This window comes from Aotus nancymaae, unplaced genomic scaffold, assembly GCF_030222135.1.
Source record: "Aotus nancymaae isolate 86718 unplaced genomic scaffold, 86718_ANA_hifiasm-v0.15.2.pri h1tg000033l, whole genome shotgun sequence".
NCBI classification, from domain to species: domain Eukaryota; kingdom Metazoa; phylum Chordata; class Mammalia; order Primates; family Aotidae; genus Aotus; species Aotus nancymaae.
In genome coordinates, this window is record NW_026988447.1 from 66044570 (window position 1) to 66065380 (window position 20811).

Sequence of the window (20811 nt, forward strand, 5' to 3'; positions counted from 1 at the left end):
TAACTCTCAGAGACACTGCTATTAATTCTTTTGGTTAGCTACCCCGAAGTAGGATTGCTGGGTTATATACTAGTTTTATTTTTAACTTTTTAAGGAACATCCATACTCTTTTCCATAGTGTTTGCACCATTTTAGAATTCCATCAAAGGTACACATGGGCTTCAATTTCTCTTCATCCTAATCAACACATTACTTTTTGTTATTTGAATGTTAGCCATTCTGGGTGTGATGTCATATCTCATTATGGTTTTGATTAATGAACATCTTTTTATATGCTTGGTGGCATTTGTATATCATCTTTGGAGAAATCTTTATTTAAGTCCTTTGCCCATGTTTAAATCAGAATAATATTTTATTATTTTGTTGTTAAGTAGTAGAAGTTCTTTATATACTCTGATTATTAACCACTTATTTTATATTATTTTCTTGTTAAGTAGTAGAAGTTCTTTATATATTCTGGTTATTAACCACTTACTTTATATGATTTGGAAATATTTTTTCCCATTTTGTAGGTTGCCTTTTCATTCAGTTGACTGCATCCTTTTATGTACACAGTATTGCATGTCTGCTGTCATCCTATTTGTCTATTTTGGTTTTATTGACTGTGCTTTTTGTTTCATATCCAAGAAATCATGGTCACATCTAATGCCATGAAACTTTCCCGTTGTATTTTATTCTAGGAGTTGTATAGTTTTGGGTCTTATTTTTAGTTATTTAATGCATTTTGAGTTAATTAATTTTTTTAAAAAAAGCTTGATTTTATTCTTCTAAATGTGGATATCCAGTTTTCTCAGTATCATTTGTTGAAAAAAACTGTCATTTCCTAATTGAGGGATCTTGGCACCCTTGTTAAAGATAATATGATCATGTGCATGGTGGTTTATTTCTGTACTCTCTATTTTATTTTGCCGGTCTATTGGTCTGCTTTTATACCAGTACTGCACTGTTTTTACTACTGTAGCTTTGTGATATGTTTTGAAATCAGTTCTGCAAAGTTGGAGTTTGAATTTTTCAAATTTTTCTTCTTTTTCAAAACTGTTTTGGCTATTTGGTATCTCTTGAGATCATGCCTGATTTTTAGTATAAATTTTTCTATTTTCAGCAAAACATTGTTGAGATTCTGATTGAAATTGCATTGAATCTGAGATCACTTTGGATGTTATAGCATCTTAACAGTGTTAAGTGCTCTAATTCAGGAACAAGGGATCGTCATCTCTTCTTTAATTTCTTTCAGCAGTGTCTTTAGCTTTCAGTATAAAAGTCTTTCACTTCTTTGGTTAAGTTTATTTCTAAGCATGTTTTTTGATGCTGTTATAAATGGAATCAATTATCTTTTTTGATTGTTTGTTGTAAATGCATAGAAATGCAAGCTATTTTTGCATGTTGATTTTATATCCTATGACTTTGCTTAATTCATTGACTAGTTCTAACAGGGTTTTATTGTGTGTGAAATAATTAGGATTTTTTTATATATAAGATCAAGTCATTTGCAAACAGTGAGAATTTTACTTCTTTCTGTCCAATTTGGATGGCTTTTATATTATTGTATTTTGTTCCATTGCACTGGCTAAGGCTAAGAATGGGAATCCTTGCCTTGTTCCTTATTTTAGAAGAAAATATTTTTATTTTTTACTATGGATTATGATATTATGTGTGGGATTTTCATACATAGTTTTTATTATGTTGAGGTAGCTTCCTCCAATTCCTAGATTTTTGAGTGTTTATTATAAAAGGATGTTGAAGCTCTCAAATGCTTCTTCTATATCAACTAACATGATCGTTTGGTTTTTGTTCTTTATTCTGTTTATGTAGGTATTTGTAGTTTCTTAGTTTTAAAAATTCTGAGACCACAGAGTCTATAAGTTACAATTGTTTTTATGAATGTTGCCTATCCATATATTTAGGGAATTACTTATGGGTAGAATAGAAATGGATCCATAGGGTCTTTATATGTGTGAATATGTTACAATGTACATGCTTTTGAACTGTGGACTGCCCATTTTTCATTAGAAAAAGGTTGTAAAATTTTACAAATTTTTGTTAAAAGTATAGCTAATTTGTTCTTTCAATGTAGGTAGACCAAATCAAGAATAGTAAGTGAACCACGATATGATCTGTCTTTGCATATTGATAGTGGCTCACTGAGAAGGTTTGGTAAGATCCTGCATTGCTCACTTGTCAGGATTTGGAGAAGAATAATTGATAACTTCCTGACCACAAAGAAAGAACAAAAGACTGAGTGACTAACTCCCTTGGAATGGAAGGGAGATTACCTTAGAAGACACAATAAAATGAAATTCATAATTCTGTTTTCTGAAATTGAATATATTCTCTCCAAGATATCATTGAATTTTTTTAATAGAATCTTTTTTTCAAAGTTAGGAAAAAATCAAACCCCAGAGATGACAACTTTGATTTTAGAAATAAATAAAGAAAATAGTAAATAATTTGTAGTACTGCAGTACTACAGAAATTTAATACTCCATTAATTTGAGTTTATGTAATTAATGTATCTGTTGGCTCATGCATAAAGTTAAAAGGATTTTCTCAATGCTACCTTGTAACTTGTTTGTTTTCAACTACAGTGGCCTACCCGTAGTTGTGTCTTATGAAATATGCACAAACTCTCACTTTTGATGGTCAGTTCTCATAAATCGCTAGCTATACTTCTCTGCTTTCTTTTCAGATAGTGTACATTTTTAGGTTGTATAGTAAAGAGTCCAGTCTCCCTATTTGAATTAGTTGTATCTAAAGATCTAAAGACCTAAAGGGAAAGTGCCCTTTCCCTTACCTAGGAGCCAGGGTAGTTAGTAATAAAATTCCTCATAGATCATATTACTCCTCTGTTTACCATTTTCCTGTAGATTAACAATTGTCCTCAGAGTAAAAGTTAAATTATCTGGCTGGTGCTCAGACATTTTAAGGGTCCTCTCATTTCTGAGCTGTTGTGTTTCTCTGGTAACACTGTACTGCCAGTTACCCACATTTCTCTCATCTTCACTTTCTTCGTGTGCGACTAAAATGTCAACTTTCAAGTGAGTTTTTCTTTGATCACTCTATTTAAAAGCAGCCCATCACTGCACAATCAGTATCCATCTTCTCACCTTTATTTTTCTCCATAGTACCTATTACTACCTGGATTATCAATCCTTTGTTTAATGTCTCTTTCCTCGCATTTGAATATTAGAATCATAGAGGAAGGAATACCTGTTTGTTTTATTTACTGCTATAAATCCAGACCTAGAACAGTACTTAATATTTCCTAATGGAAGCTAAGTAGAGCTAAAAATGCTGTTCTTTTAATGCAAATGTTAGTTTAAATGCATTTATGTTCACTTATTCATTTTGGAAAGGAGTTTTCCATCATTATCTCAATTTAAAAGATATTATAACATTTTATTTTTTAATTTTAAATATTTTTATAAAAAGGTTTTTTGTCGTTGCTTGTTTTTGGTAAATCCACATACACACAACCCATACTTCTCAAACCCATGGAATAGCCTCCCAGTTCATTTAACTTTTAAATTCCCACTTCTTTAGAGCTATAAATGTTTGACATACATTAAAAAAAAAAAAAAATAGAACGTATTTTTAGGGCACTGCATTCAGAACTTTAGGTCCTGCATATTAGGAAAAATTAGTGAATATTTTACCACAATCTTGAGTCCCAACAGCTATCTGTAGTTTAACATTATTAGGGCATTGATTAGGTTTTCTTATTTATTAATTTTACCATGAAAATTGAAAACATTTGCTTGAAATCACCCTAAGCTTTGGCATTCTTTATTTTTTTTTCTTTTGACATTTGCTGTAATACTTGGAATTCTAAGAATACTTAGGTTAAATTAGGAGTTTAATTCAGAAAAATTCACCTATGTATATTTTGTTTGACTCTTACGATTTTAGTAACCTCAACGTTATTTATTGTAGGTTGCTATTAGGGAAATAGACCTCTATGAGGAATAATTGTTTTGCAACCTGGTAATCCAAGGAATTCTTAGATCTGCTTGGGAAACCAAAAGAAATGTCATGGTGTACTTTGTGGGGGATTATAAGGTATTCCATATTTTGAAGAACATATATGTTTCTAGGAAAAAAATGAATGTCATCATTGACCTTATACTAGGCATACACATTTAACATGCATGGTTTTTTTCTACTTTGATGAAAGTGTTTTGAAAACCTGATATGCTGCTTAAATCACCAAAGGTGTATTTCTCCTTTGATTGACTTGAGTTTGAAATAAATAATTTTATAATAGTAAAGACTTTATGAGTTTTCATTTGGTGACTTAGGTGTGGTTTGCTTCTGTTTTTTTTTTTTTTTTTTTCAGGGGGATGTTTCTGGATACCATTCTCCCCTCCCGTGATGATAATGGCATTCGACCTGCAATTGGTCAGCGAACTCGCCTAAGCAAAGGAGATATCGCACAGGCAAGAAAGCTGTATAGATGTCCAGGTATTGCACCACACAAACACAAGAGCGTGGTTGTGCTTGATTGTGCTCTTCCAGTTGAACAAGCCACAATTTAATCAACTGTTTTATTTGTCTCACTCCCTGTTGGCAAGTGACATGTACAGTTCAAAGTCAGTAATCATAAAACGAGGCAGAAGAGAACTCTGGAACACCTAATTGCTGTAAATAAAAACAAGTTGCTGAAATCAAAGTTCAAGCACAGGGAGAGTATGCTTTATTTCTTTTAATTTAATGAGTGAAAGAGCAAAATAGAATGGTTGCTTAATAGTCATTAAGTAGTTGCATGATTTCATAGTCAAATACTAAATTTCCATTCTAACATAAAAGCATATCCCTTATTTGAACTTCAGCACTGGATCCTGGATGATCTTTTCTTGCAGGTATCATCATTAATGGCATATAAATTACAATTTTATCAATAGAAATGCATAACTTTGTTGTTAAAAAAAGTTCTAACCAGTTGCAAGTGAACTACTCTATGTTTTTCCCCTAAATAAAGTTTCAAAAGCAGATTCATGAAAGGTCTTAATGTTCTAAGGGAACACTATGTTTTAATGGTCCAAGAAAGAAAAAGATTCTGTTTTCCAAATTAGAAATCTAGACTCTATGAACCTCCAGTGTACTCACAATATTTGAAATATCCTATAGCAAACAAACATGTTTAACTTTGCACAACACAGTATTTTCCAAATTATTTGTCCAAGGAAACCTTCTTTTTCCCAATGTTTACTTGTAAAATTTACTTTTGGAAGTATTGTTCTACATACCTAAGATTGCAGATATAATAAAATAATTACTGTAAAACTTTTAATTTGCTATGAATCTGATAATCTTTGCAGAAAATCAGAGAAATGATGGATATCTAAATTGTTGGAGTTTTATATAGATAATTGCTTATGTTTATATATTAAGTTATTGGAAAAGTCTTATATTACTTAAATTTTTATAATTTCTGGTGTCAGTTGAGGGAACTTTTCATTTTGGCTATCAGAGAGGACTAGTGAATTCATCTTAAAAATTGAATATGTACGCATTGACATATGGTATAGAACCCTTATGTTGAACAGAGTAAATTCATTAATTTACTCAAGTGCAAGCAAGAAAAAGTGAGTTGCTTGATTACTCCCAGGAAATACCTAAAAAGTTCATAATTCAGTATGAAATGGTACTTAATTCGTTGATTCAACCCAATGGATTCTATTGACATTTCTGCTGAGAGAAGGGATTTCCTATTCCTTAATACTAGATTTGTTAAAGAAAGTTGTAAGAAATTATGTTTTTTTCAATTTTACTGTAATTATTAGTTTTCTTGTAACTTAAGACTATTAAGTTTTTAGAAGGGCAGTCGATATTTTCAGAATTTAAAGCTGTATGTGAAACCTTTTACATCATAATGATTCAGTATTGAAAGTGAGTTTTCAAATTTTTTTGTATGTAAATATATCTAATTGTCTGCCTATCTAATTTTTCTATGTACCAAAGGACACTTCTACTTACTTCATGCTGCTTACTTAAGTTGCATTCATATTTATATAAACGCCTTTAAAATATTTTATGTATGCCGAGACCATCCTGGTCAACACGGTGAAACCCCGTCTCTACTAAAAATACAAAAAATTAGCTGGGCATGGTGGCGCGTGCCTGTAGTCCCAGCTACTCAGGAGGCTGAGGTAGGAGAATTGCCTGAACCCAGGAGGTGGAGTTTGCGGTGAGCAGAGATCACGCCATTGCACTCCAGCCTGTGTAACAAGAGTGAAACTCCGTCTCAAAAAAAAAAAATATTTTATGTATGCATGTAAGATACACATGTATATGTGGTATATTTTTTAAAATTCAAATTTCCATAAGCAAAATGAATTTATAAGAGAATGATACCACTGTGACAAAAGATATGGGTGATGCTTGACTAATGTCTAGTAACATTGGGCATATATTTTTGAACTTTTAAAAAGCAAAAATTATTTGATTAATAGCAACTAAATAAATGAACCCTTTGTGTATAAAACTATCTTGATAATATCTCTAAATGTAAGACTATATACACTACATTTGAGAAGTACACTGGAGATTCATATGCACACTGACTTGTAGAAAATTCAGGAAGAATAAAAAACTAACCTTATGATACTGTAATTTAATTTTTAGCCTACGATTCTTGGATATTTCAGTTATAAACAGGAAGATTATTAGAAGCATAGTTTCTACTTTAGATTTCAATTGTGTAAGATACATTAATAGGCCATTTTTGTACTTGAAATATAGAAATAATGTATACATTATTTTAATTATTTTGTTTAAAACCACATTTATGAAAGCACTATGATCTGTGAAAAAGATATTTTATATTTCTGAAACAGTATAAAAAGCAAGTTACTGTATTACAGCTAATAAAATAACTGGAGTAAGCAATAAAGAAATGTAAATATATGTATATACATATACATATATATGTGTGTGTGTGTGTATATATATATATATATATATTCTAGTGTTAACTGTTAGTTCCCCAAATCTTCGTGAATGATTTTTTTCTTCTTGGCCTTTTTTTTCAACTTTTATCTTAGATTCAAGGGTTACATGTGCAGGTTTGTTACATGGGAATGTTGTGTGATGCTGAGGTCTGGGCTGTGAATGATCCTGTCACCCAGGTTCTAAACATAGTACCCAATAGGTAGTTCTTCAAATCTTGCTGCCTTCCACTCTCTCCTCTAGTTGTCCACACTGTCTGTTGTTCTCATCTTTATGTCCATGCATACTGCATGTTCAGCTCCCACTTATAAGTGAAAATACGTGGTATTTGGTCTTCCGTTCCTAAGTTAATTCACTTCGGATTATGGCCTCCATCTCCATTCATGTGCTACAAAGGACATGATTTCATTCCTTTTATAGCTGTGCAGTATTTCATGGTGTATACGTATCACATTTTCTTTATTCAGTCCACCATTGGTTAATATCAAGGTTGATTCCATGTCTTTGCTATTGTGAACAGTGCTATGATGAACATACCAGTCCATGTGTCTTTTTGGTGGTACGATCTATTTTCCTTAGGATATATGCTTAGTTTAAGATGGCAGGGTTGAATTGTAGTTGTGTTTTAAGTTCTTTGAGAAATCTCCAAACTCCTTTCCATGATGGCTGAACTACTTTTTATTTCCAACAACAGTGTGTAAGCATTCTCTTTCTCCACAGCCTCACCAGTGTCTATTGCTTTTCATCTTTTTAGTAATAGCCATTTTGATTGGTATGAGATGGACTTTTTCATATTCACCAAATAGCTCCCTCCCTTTCTCTTGTTCTCTCTCGTTTCCTATGTTTCTTTCTCTGCCCCTCTCAGCCACTATGTGCATGTGGATGTATCTATCTCCCTTTTTGTTTCTTTCTCTTTCTGAAATAGTTAGCTTTCAGCCCTGCATGTGGTTATATGTTTAAGATTCTTCTTTTCCTTAAACAAAGTGCACTTACGATTTATCAGGTTAAGGACAATGATATTGGCATAAATATACTTACCACGGGCCAAACAACATTAAGTTATACTGATACAGTAGGTTTACCAATGACTCCAAGCACATGAATGGAATAGAGTTAAAGATTTATAACTGTATATATAAGTCTAAATAGGATGACTTATGTGTGAATGACCCAGAAGAGAGTATATAAATTGAGATCTGATTGTGTTTGATTTTCATACAGAGAGGATGGGGTTATAAAACTGCATACTCCTTTGGAGTTTGTTTTATTCTTACTCTTTTGTTAGAAATTCCTGGTGGAAAGGCAGACAGAAACAAGCAATGGGGAAAGGACTTCCTATTCAACAGATGGTACTGGGATAATTGACTAGCCATATGCAGAAGAATGAAACTGGACTCTACCTTTCACCATATACAACTATATACAAAAATTAACTCAAGATGAATTAAAGATTTAAATGTAAGACCTCGAACTATAAGAAGCCTTAAATAAAACCTAGGAATCACTATTCTGGACATCGGCCTTGGGAAAGAATTTATGACTAAGTCCTCAAAAGCAGTTGCAACAAAAATAAAAATGGACAAGTGGGACTTAATTAAACTAAATGGCTTCTACACAGCAAAAGAAACCATCAGCAAAGCAAATAGAAAACCTACAGAATGAGAGCGAATATCCACAAACTATGCATCTGACAAAGATCTAATATCCAGAATCTATAAAGAACTTAAGCCAATCAACAAGTAAAACAGATAACCCCATTAAAAAAATAAGCAAAGGACATAAACAGTTAACTTCTCAAAAGAAGACATACAAGCACTAACAAACTTATGAAAAAAAATGGTCATCATCACTAAATATCAGAGAAATGCAAATCAAAACTACAATGAGACATCATCTCACACCAGTCAGAATAGCTGTTATTAAAAAGATGAAAAGCAACAGATGCTGCTGAGGCTGTAAAGTAAAGGGAACACATATACTTGTTGATGGGTTTTAAATTACTTCAGTCACTGTGGAAAGTGGTTTGGAGATTTCTCAAAGAACTTAAAACAGAACTACTATTCAGCCCAGCAATCCCATTCCTGTGTGTATCTCCAAAAGAAAATAGACTGCTCTGCCAAAAGAGCGCCTGCATTCTCACGTTCATCACTGCACTATTGACAATAGCAAAGGCATGGAATCAGTCTAGGTGTCCATCAGTGCTGGGTTGGATTTTTAAAACGTGGTACCTATAGACCTGGAATACTAGGCAGTCATAAACAGAATGAAGTCATGTCCTTTGTAGCCACATGGATGGAACTGGGGGCCATAATCCTAAATTAACTAACACAGGCACAGAAAAGCAAATAGTGCATGTTCTCACTTATAAGTGGGAGCTAAATATTGAGCACACACGAACATAAACATGGAAACAGTAGACACTGTGGACTACTAGAGGGGATAGAGTGAGAGGTCACAAGGGTTGAAAAATTGCCGGTTAGGTTCTATGCTCCCTACCTGGGTGCAGTATACCCATATAACCGTCTTATACATGTACTCTTTGTATCTAAAATAAAAGTTGAAATTAAAAAATAAAAGAAATGCTGGCAAATAAAGCCAATACATATATTTGGCTACTTTTAATGCCAGCTTTTTTTTCTCATCAGTTTTTGCTCAGCTTTATTAGATCTGCATTTTTATAGCACTGTTTTGTAGAGGCTAATCTTGAAAAGAATACTGACCTGCTAAAGAATATAGCTATTCAGGGTTGTGGCTTTTATGGTCTGTGACAAGTGGGGCCTTGAGTCCAAAAGAGCAAGTTTCTAACAGGCTGGCTATAAATACTACTGAACTTTATTAAATAATATATACATTTTTTAATGTATCAGAAGAGTGATGGCATTAAAATATATACATTTAAATTTTCCTTAACATCATACTCTCATTTTGTGAAATATATAGCTGATAAACATCTTGTAATCTATTCTTATATTTATTTATATATGCCAAAAATATAAATTAGTTTGGTATATGAAACCACAAATAGTTATTGCATACTCATTATGAAAAAGCTCAATATAGAAATAGGTTAGATTTTGAAGCAGTTAGTATGAGGATAAGTTTCTTTTAGTTTGCAGTTGTTTTCATTGCCATTTCTTGCTCTTAGTCTGAGAGACAGGAGAGGAAGCTCTCTTTATGCACTGTTGTATTAAGAAAGAATATGATCCCTTAGAACTCTGGCACTCTACTACTGTAACACACCCTCATCTATTGCCAGATCACATAGCTCCACAAGCGGCGAGACCAAGTCTGTTCAACATGGTGAAACCCCCATCTCTACTAAAAATACAAAAATTAGCTGTGAGTGATGGCTCACACCTGTAATCTCAGCTATTTGTGAGACTGATGCAAGATAATTGCTTGAGCCTAGGAGGTGGAGGCTGCAGTAAGCTGAGATTGCACCACGGCACTCCAGCTTAAGTGATAAATTGAGACTGTCTCTAAAATTAAATTAAATTAAGTTTTAAAAAACTTATGTCATCTTATCAACTCACCTTGCTGTCAACGGACAGTCTAAGCATTTTGAATTAGTAGTGCCAACATTTCTTGGTAATTTTCCTTTAGTTTTTAAAAATAGTAAAGTTTGACTTTTGTATCTGAGAATAAATCAGCAAATTCTGAAACATCTTATGTAGCAGGGGTCAGCTAGCCTGGGACAATCACATTTATTGAAGAAAATTCACAAGTAATTCCCACAACTTCAGTATACATGTTTGTACTTCTTGCATTATAATCAGGCACTATATTATAGACATTAATTTTTAGTGTATGTTGTATTTTGTTTAGCAAGTATGTATCTCCTTAATCAGAACAGTATTGTATGCATACTTTTATGGATTAAATATATTTAATTTATTTAATTGCACTTTGGGAAATTCAGTACTGGCATTCTCTGTGACTTGCTGGGATTTTAAGTTGTTACAGAATTTAGTCTCAAACTGCTGTTAATTATAGATTTTTTTTTAATAGAAACACAATTCCCAAATCATTATTTAGCATTTTACTGATCCTATTTAGAAGCACATTGTTTGCATTAATAAAATCCAAGTACATTTTCATTTTTCTAAGACTTCTTTTAACCTTACATTTATGAAGTGCCCTAGATGATTTATAGAACAGTGCTGACTTATGTATTCTTGACTTTGAGCTTTTTTATTTTGTCCTAAAGTTGCTTTTGTCTGCCTGCTCATCAGACTAAAATTACTTACTCCTACTTTAAATTTATTGTGTCATACAAACATAATACCTATTTTTCTGAATAAATATTTATATGATGTCTATTTTTAGAGCTCTATGCTTTGTTTTTGAATTCACTATCTTTCTTTATTTAACACAAGCTATCCAGATCCATTTATAATTTATTGAGAATTCGATGAGATGAGAGTTCACCTGCTGGTAGCTAAGGCCCTGGAATGAGATAATAGCTCCGTTTTGATTACAGTGTCCTTCAGAGGGAAGAAACTGTTCTTTCAAATTGTTGAGTGAAGGTTATAAAGAGGACTGGCTGCAGTGGAGGAATTATTCTTAAGCCGAGGATGCTTCAAGCAGCCTAGGTTCATGTGGCACATAGCATGTCTTGCAAGAGCAACAGGGAAGCCCATTGTAGAATGGTGCTGAGAACTAGCCTTGGATGAACACAGAGCCTGATGCTGTGCCGCTAGTAATTTGCTATTTCAAATGACTGATAATTGGTTCCAGGGAATTAAACAAACATAGTAAGAGGAAAATACACAAGTTGCTTTTTCAGCAATTTTTACTTAACATCAACAGAGAAAAGTAAATAAGTATATGTATCTTTTTGGAAAATTTAAATCTTCCATGATGTGTATATATATATATATACTTATTTTGAAAAATGTTTATTGTGTTGGATATTTTCTTAGAAACTTTGTTGACCACTCATTAGTTATTATTTAATATTTTTAAAACTTGATATGGTATTCACTTAAACTTAACCTCAATTTAAATCAAATATGTTAGTGAAAGGTTTCACATGGTCCCAGAACCATATCATGAAGATATCACTGGCCTGAATCTGAATATGGGTGTACTTTAGAGTGGCTACTGGCTCCTTGGAAATGAATGAGAATGGTTTCAATGAGGAAGAATTTTATGAATGCCAGATTATTTATCTTAAAATTTTGTACAGTGATTCACCATAGTGATGCCATTAAATACACTGGAATTTCAGTAAGACGGACATAAAAAGAAATTTACTTAGAAAAGAAACTACTTCGATAAAATACAAATATTTAGTCTTATTTAATACCAAAACCCTTCAAGGCTTTATTTATGATATTCATGTCTTTTATATAAATTAAGAAATGATCTTATATCTTTTTTCATTTCAGCATGTGGAGAAACCCTACAAGAATCCAATGGCAACCTTTCTTCTCCAGGATTTCCTAATGGCTATCCTTCTTACACACACTGCATCTGGAGAGTTTCTGTGACCCCAGGGGAGAAGGTAGTTTATACCATCAAGCCTACTATTTTACTCTCATATAAGTACAAATGTTCACCTCACTTCAAATATAAATTTGCTTTATCCTTTCTTTTTGTTTGATCTTTCAAATAGACTAAAAAGTTCAGAAAATTCATAATGGAAATTGCTTAAACTCCAGGATTTTTTTTGAAAGATATAATTTAAAAAATTTTAATTCAATAGAAGAGATGAAATAATACAAATTATACTCTCAGATACAAAAGCAATTGTAGTAAAAATTAGCATCAGAAAGACATTTTAAAAATCCCCATATATTTTAAGATTTTAAAATATACATCTAAATGTCCAGTTCAACCAGGAAAAAATTGTAATGAAAATTGTAAACTATTTTCAACTATAATATAAGAAAAATATTGAATACCAGTCCTGTAAAATGCAACTAGAGTAGTACTTAGTTGAAAGAAAATTCACAGACTTAAATACTTACATTAGGAAATGTGAAAGACCCCAAACTAATGAGCCTAGACAACCATATGAAGAGGTTAGAAAAAGAACAATAAAACAAAAGAAAGATATTTAAAAAGGAAATGGTAAAAGATAAAATTAATGACATGAAAATAACATATGATAGGAAGCATGAACAAAGTTGATAGTTAGAATTAACTTAAAAAAAAAAAAAGCAAGGAAATGCATCAGGTGAGGTGGCTCATGCCTGTAATCCCAGCACTTTGGGAGGTCTAGGTGGGAGGATCACTGGAAGTCATGAGTTTGAGACCAACTTGGCCAATGTGGCAAAACCCCATCTCTACTAAAAAATACAAAAATTAGCTTGTCATGGTGACACAAAGCTGTAATCCCAGCTCTTCCGGGGTGCTGATACATGAGAATCACTTGAACCGGAACCAGGGATGGGGAGGCTTCAGTGAGGTGAGATCCCACCACTGCACTCCAGTCTGGGTGACAGAGCAAGACTGAAAACCAACAAACAAACAAACAAACAAAAAAACAACAAGGCTGGGCATGGTGGCTCACACCTGTAAGTCCAACACTGTGGGAGGCCGAGTGGATCACTTGAGACCAGGAGTCTGAGTCCAGCCTGGTCAACATGGTGAAGCCCCGTCTCTACTAAAAATACAAAAATTAGCTGGGCATGTTGGCAAGTGCCTGCGATCCCATCTACTTGGAAGTCTGAGGCAGGAGAATCACTTGACCCTAGTAGGTGGAGGTTGCAGCAAGCCAAGATTGCGTCACTGCACTCCAGTCTGGGTGATACAAGTAAAACTCTGTCTCGAAAAAAAAAATAGACAAAAACAAATCCCAAGGAAATAGATGAAAAGATGTTTGATCAAGAAAGGTGAAGAATAATAGAGAAAGCACAATTATCTAACGTTTCGGAAAAAAGATTTTAAAAGATTATTATAACCATAGAGTCTTCAGACAACAAAATGAGAATAAAAGAATCTTGTGAACATTATATCAGTAACTTAAAAACATTGAATAAAATGGGCAAAATTTCTACAAAATATTGCTACTAAGTTCTTACTCAAGAAGAAATTAAAAAGTATTTACAATAGCAAAGACGTGGAATCAACCTAGACGCCCATCAGTGGTGGATTGGATAAAGAAAATGTGGTACGTATACACTATGGAATACTACACAGCCATAAAAAAAGAATGAACTCATGTCCTTGTAGCAACATGGATGGAGCTGAAGGCCATAATCCTGAATGAATAAATGCAGGAACAGAAATTTAAATACCACAAGTTCTCATTTATAAGTAGGAGCTAAATATTGAGCACTTGTAGATACAAACATGGGAATAATAGACACTGAAGGCTATTAGATGGGGGAGAATGGAAAGGGGGAAATGAGTTGAAAAACTACCTATGGGTAGTTTGTAGTTTGCCTTTGATTCTTATTTAGCTGGAAGAATTCAAGTACTCTCATTAGCTGTGGTGGTAACGCAATTGCAACTTTTTAAAACAAGTTTGATGTTCCTATGATAACTGAATGCTATTAGGAGATAATCATGGTATGGAGTTGTCTAGGTTTTTGTAATATTCACAGTGGAAACTCTGAATCAAACACTCATGTAACATAAATAATTTCTAGATGCAAAAAGTTACAACTGACTTGTAATACATGAATGCGTGCATAGCTCTTGGTATAGTTATTTTTAATTTAAGAATTGTAAGTTTGTTGTAATATGGTTATAGGCATTGATCAATTTTCTATTTCAGTTCTTTTAAAAAGAGTTAGAAAACCTCATACAATATGAAAAGCTTGGGAGCAAGATTAACCCAATTAAATTGTTTCACAAGAGCAAGTTAATATCTAGGAAAAACATTTCTCCTGTCCAATTTCAAAACTCTCCCCATTAGCATTCAGAGTTAATTTACTTTACTTGTATGTATAATTATCTATAAAACTATATTTCTAAAAATGTTGCAAATAGGAAGAAAAAACTATCATTTTCTCTATTATTTTTCTTAATATTATTTATGATGATTAGTGAATAAATTGGATTGTTATAAGAGGCCAATGAACAATATTAACTCATATTAATCCTTGTGTCTTTATTATTTTCTTATTCTCTTTCTCCTAATATTTGGTTTCATTCTGCTGGATTTTTTTTTTTTCTTACTTCTTGGCTGGGAATTTAACTCATTAATTTAAAGCATGTTTTCTTTTCCAATGTAAACCTTGAAGGCTGTAATTTTCCCTTCAGAACTACCTCACCTGAATTCCACCAGTTTAAAATAGAGTATTTGTTATGTTTCAATTCTAATTTTTTCTGTTTGTTATTTCTCCTTAACCCACATCTTTTTTCTGTAATGTGTTTTTCTTCTTTGCAAACGTTGTTTTTTCAATCATCCTTTCCTATTTATCTCTCCTTGTGTCACATTTAGGTAAAGGACCATTATTGTGTGTCAGTCTTCACAATAGCTTCAGCCTGATATGACCTTGGAAGTGACCAGTATTCATAAGACTAATCTTTGCTTTAAAAATATGTTTTGTGCAATGGTTGGGTACATTCATCTTAATTGTGATATTCATATAGTCTCTATATTATTGTTGTGTCTGTTTGATTTATCAGATATTAATACTTGTCACTATGGTAGATTTGTTAATTGCCTTTACAGCCTTATTAATTTTTGTTTTAATTTACGCTATATCATTTTATATACGTGTTTATAATATTTTATCTCTCTGATGTATTAAACTGTTATCACTGTATAATGAGTTTCTTTATTTCTAGAAATGGTTCAGGTAAAACTCTATTTTGTCTATTATTAAGGAAGCTACACTTACCTTTTGATTAATATCTTTACCAGGTATATCTTTGTCCTGCTCTAGACGTTCAATAATTTCCAACCTTTTGTTTCAGGTATCCAATTCCGTTTATTTTTATTTAGTCAGTGAATGGCAGGTTTTGTTTTTAGTTATAGTGCTAATTGTAGTTCTGTTTATCATGACTATTGGTGCGTTTTAGACAGTCTACAGTCCAGTTTATTTTTTGTTTAATCGATGATGGCAAGCTTTGTCTTTAGTTAGTGTGCTTATTGTAGTTCTATTTATTGTGACTATTGGTGTGTTTTTGTTTCTTGTTTACATTGCGATCCATGCCTTTTTTGTTCTCCCCCTTTGCCTTCTTATGTATTGAATTACATTTTGCTTTTGTCTTATTTCTTTTTTAAAAATTTATTTATTATACTTTAAGTTTGGGGGAACATGTGAAGATTATGCAGGTTTGTTACATAGGTATACACATGCTCTGGTGGTGGTTTGCTGCATCCATCGCCCCGTCATCTACATTAGGTATTTCTCCTAATGCTATCCCTCCCCAATCCCCTCACCCGCTGCTATTCCTCCCCTAAACCCTACCCCCCAACATACCCCTGTGTGTGATGTTCCTCTCCCTGTGTCCCTGTGTTCTTATTGTTCAACACCCACTTATGAGTAAGAACATGCGGTGTTTGCTTTTCTGTTCTTGTGTCAGTTTGCTGAGAATGATCGTTTCCAGTTTCATCCATGTCCCTGCAAAAGGACATGAACTCATCTTTTTTATGGTGCATAGTATTCCATCGTGTATATGTGCCACATTTTCTTTATTCAGTCTATCATCGATGGACATTTGGGTTGGTTCCAAATCTTTGCTATTGTAAACAGTGCTGCAGTAAACATGTGTGTGCCTGTGTGTCTTTACAATAGAATGATTTATAATCCTTTGGGTATATATCCAATAATGGGATTGCTGGGTAAAATGGTATTTCTAGTTTTAGATTCTTGAGAAATCACCACACTGTCTTCTACAATGGTTGAAGTAATTTACACTCCCACTAACAGTGTAAAAGCATTCCTATTTCTCCACATCCTCTCCAGCATCTGTTATCTCCTGATTTTTTTAATGATTGCCATTCTAACTGGTGTGGGGTGGTATCTCATTGTGATTTTAATTTGCATTTTTCTTTTTCTTTCTTTTTTTTTGGTCACTTACTCTTTTTTTTAATTGCATTTTAGGTTTTGGGGTACATGTGAAGAACATGCAAGATTGTTGCATAGGTACACACATGGCAGTGTGATTTGCTGCCTTCCTCCCCTTCACCTATATCTGTCATTTCTCCCCATGCTATCTCTCCCCAACTCCCCACCCCCCACTGTCTCTCCCCTATTTTCCCCCAACAGACCCCAGTGTGTGATGCTTCCCTCCCTGTGTCCATGTGTTCTCATTGTTCAACACCTGCCTATGAGTGAGAACATGCGGTGTTTGATTTTCTGTTCTTGTGTCAGTTAGCTGAGAATATTCCATGGTGTATATGTGCCACATTTTCTCTGTCCAGTCTATCATCGATGGGCATTTGGGTTGGTTCCAGGTCTCTGCTATTGTAAACTATGCTGCAATGAACATTCGTGTGCATGTGTCCTTATAGTAGAACAATTTATAATCCTTTGGATATATACCCAGTAATGGGATTGCTGGGTCAAATGGAATTTTTATTTCTCCAGGGTTGTAATTTGCATTTTTCTAATGACCAGTGATGATGAGCTTTTTTTCATATGTTTGTGGTTGACTGCATAAATATCTTCTTTTGAATAGTGTCTGTTCATATCCTTTGCCCACTTTTTGATGGGGTTGTGTGTTTCCTTCTTGTAAATTTGTTTAAGTTCATAGATTCTGGATATTAGCCTTTTGTCAGATGGGTAGATTGCAAAAAATTTTTCCCATTCTATTGGTTGCCGGTTCACTGTAGTGTTAGTTTCTTTGACTGTGCAGAAGCTCTTAAGTTTAATTAGATCCCATTTGTCTATTTTAGCTTTTGTTGCCATTTCTTTTGATGTTTTAGTCATGAAGTTCTTGCCCATGCCTATGTCCTGAATGGTATTGCATAGGTTTTCTTCTAGAGTTTTTATGGTGTAAGGTCTTATGTTTAAATCTTTAATCCATCTGGAGTTAATTTTTGTATAAGATTTAAGGAAGGGATCCAGTTTCAGCTTTCTGCATATGGCTAGCCAGTTTTCCCAGCACCACTTATTAAATAGGGAATCCTTTCCCCATTGCTTGTTTTTGTCAGGTTTGTCGAAGATCAGATGGTTGTAGTTGTCTGGCATTCTTTCTAAGGTCTCTGTTCTGTTCCGTTGGTCTATAACTCTGTTTTGGTACCAGTACCATGCTAAACTTCATATGGAACCAAAAAAGAGGCTGCATAGCCAAGACAATCTTGACAAAAACAAAAACAAAAACATAAAACAAAAAAGAAAGCTGAAAGCATCATGCTACCTGACTTCAAACTATATTACAAGTTGACTGTAATCAAAACAGCTTTTTTCTCATTTCATATTTTTCTCTCTTTTGGTTTGAAAGTTATAAATGGGTATTCTATCATTTGGTACCCTCTTTCTACCAGCTTTCATTCTTAACAAAGTTATATTTAATTGGTATTTTTAGCCTCTTCCAAATTCAAAAAAGGATCTTAAAACATTTAAGATTATTCCCTTTTTATAAGACAATATTTTGCATGTTTGTTGATGCCTTTTTTTAAATCACACAAATGAAACACTGTTGTCTTTTGCACTTAACATTATTTTTACATGTGAAAGTACTACCAAGGATTTTCATTATTTATTGTCCCAAAATAAACTACAATATTGTTATGGTAAAAACTACACAGCATGAAATTTACCACCTTAACTATTTTTAGCTGTACTGTTCAGTATGTTAAGTATATTCACATTGTTGTGAAACAGATCTCTAGAACCTTTTCATCTTGCAAAACTGTAACTCTATACTTATTAAACCCAACAAATCCCTTTTCCCTCCATCCCTTTGCGCCTGGCAATCATCATTCTACATTCTGTTTCTGTGAATTTGAGATACCTCATATGATTGGAATCATAGAGTATTTGTCCCTTTGTGACTGGATTATCTCACTTAGCGTAATGTCCTCAAGGTTCATCCATGTGACAGGATTTACTTTTAAAGCCTGAATAATATCCCACTGTATGAATACACCACATTTTCTTTATGTTTTCATTCACTGGTAGACATTTGGGTTGCTTCTACCTCTTGACCATTTTGAATAGTGCTGATAGGCACCTGAGATTGCAAATATCTCTCAGACACCCTGTTTTCAATTATTTTGGTATCTATCCAGAAATGAGGTTCCTGAATCATAAGGTAGTTCTATGTTTAAGTTTTTGAAGAACATTTATGCTCTTTTCTATAGTGGTTGCATTATTTCAAAATCCTAAGAGTGCATCAGGGTTCTAATTTATTTCCATCCTCACCAACACTTGTTATTTTCTGTTGTTTTGATAGTAGCCATCCTGCTATGTGTCAGGTGATGTCTCATTATGGTTTTGATTTGAATTTTTCTGATGACTAGTGCACATCTTCTAGTGATTACTTGGGTGTCTTTTTGTGTGCTTAATGGCTCTTTGTATATCGTCTTTGTAGAAATCTTTATTCAAGTCTTTTGCCAATGTTTAAATCAGATTATTTGATTTTGTTGTTCAACTGTAGAAGTTTTTATATATTCTGGTTATTAGGCACTTATTAGAGAAGTGATTTACACATATTTTCTCCTCTTTAGCAGGTTGTATTTTCACACTGTTGATTGTGTCTTCTGATGAACAAAAATGATAGAGTTTGATGTCATACCCCTTGTCTACTTTTAGTTTTATTGTCTGTGCTTTTGGTGTCATATCCAAGAAATCATAGCTATATACAATGGCATGAAGTTTTTCCCCTACTTTTTTTCTATGAGTTCTATAGTTTTAAGTTCTTATGTTTAGTTCTTTATTTAATGCTGTGTTAATTTTTTAATGTTGTAAGATAAGTGTCCAATTCAATTCTTGTACATGTGGATATCCATTTTCCTCAACACCGTTTGTTAAATATTTAACTAAATATTTTTGTTCAGCATTTCTGCTCATTTTTCTGACTTTTATTATGGCTTATTTTTGTCCTGCCTATAGGTTACATTACAGATTATTCTTAAAATTTACATTTTTTTTTTTTTCTGTTTGAAAATGGGTTTTCTACTTCAATTTATGAAAGTATAGTTTCACTGGATATAGTTGGCTGCACATTCACCTTTGTTATAAATCAAAGCTTGCAAAAATACCTTCATTTCAAATATTTTAAATGTACAGTTTTGGACATTAAGTTATCAAAAGTGATTTAATGAGCACTAAAAATTTGATAAGTTAATACCCATATAAAATGAATGAACAAAGAAATATTCATAAAATGAAGCTGCTCAAGATGATTTCTCAAGGCAGTTTTCCCAAATTCATGGATACCTCTCATGTAATAAAATGTATCTTAAAAATATTACAAACACTGTGAAGCCTATTCATTTTTTTTAAAAACAAGTAAAATTCCGAAAGGCACATCTCATACCATGCAATAAAAATAGACCTATATACAGCTTATTAGATGAATATAACCACATGGCTGTCATATAAATAAGTTAAATCAATCTGTATCTTTTATAAATTTTATAAATTATGGCAATTGCAACTTTTTTTTTTTTTTTTTTTTTGAGATGGAGTCTTGCTCTGTTGCCCAGGCTGGAGTGCAATGGCACAATCTTGGCTCACTGCAAATTTCTCTGTCCGGTTCAAACAATTCTTGTGACTTAGCCTCCTGAGTAGCAGGGATTACAGGTGCTTACCACCTCACCTGGCTAATTTTTGTATTTTTATTAGGGACAGGGTTTCACCATGTTGCTCAGGCTGGTCTTGAACTTCTGAGCTCAAGTGATTCACCTGCCTCGGCCTCCCAATGTGCTGGGATTACAGGTGTGAGCCACCATGACTGGCCTAAAGTTCTTTTGATTTGAATAATATGAGAGTATTTCAATGTTATAAAATATGT

At 33.2% G+C, this 20811-nt stretch overlaps 1 protein-coding gene across 10 annotated transcripts in view; it reads left to right on the forward strand.

Moving 5' to 3' along the window:
- The window catches only part of LOC135277808 (tolloid-like protein 1), a 261404-nt gene that overhangs the window by 156562 nt on the left and 84031 nt on the right, over positions 1-20811 (forward strand). For all 10 annotated transcript variants that reach the window (XR_010345410.1, XM_064384071.1, XM_064384073.1 and 7 more), the window contains 2 exons: positions 4334-4458; positions 12336-12451. Coding sequence is in view for 9 of the 10 variants with exons in the window: in XM_064384071.1 (XP_064240141.1) it covers positions 4334-4458; positions 12336-12451 (241 nt within the window). In the remaining variant the exon portion in view is untranslated. The remainder of the gene's footprint in view (positions 1-4333; positions 4459-12335; positions 12452-20811) is intronic.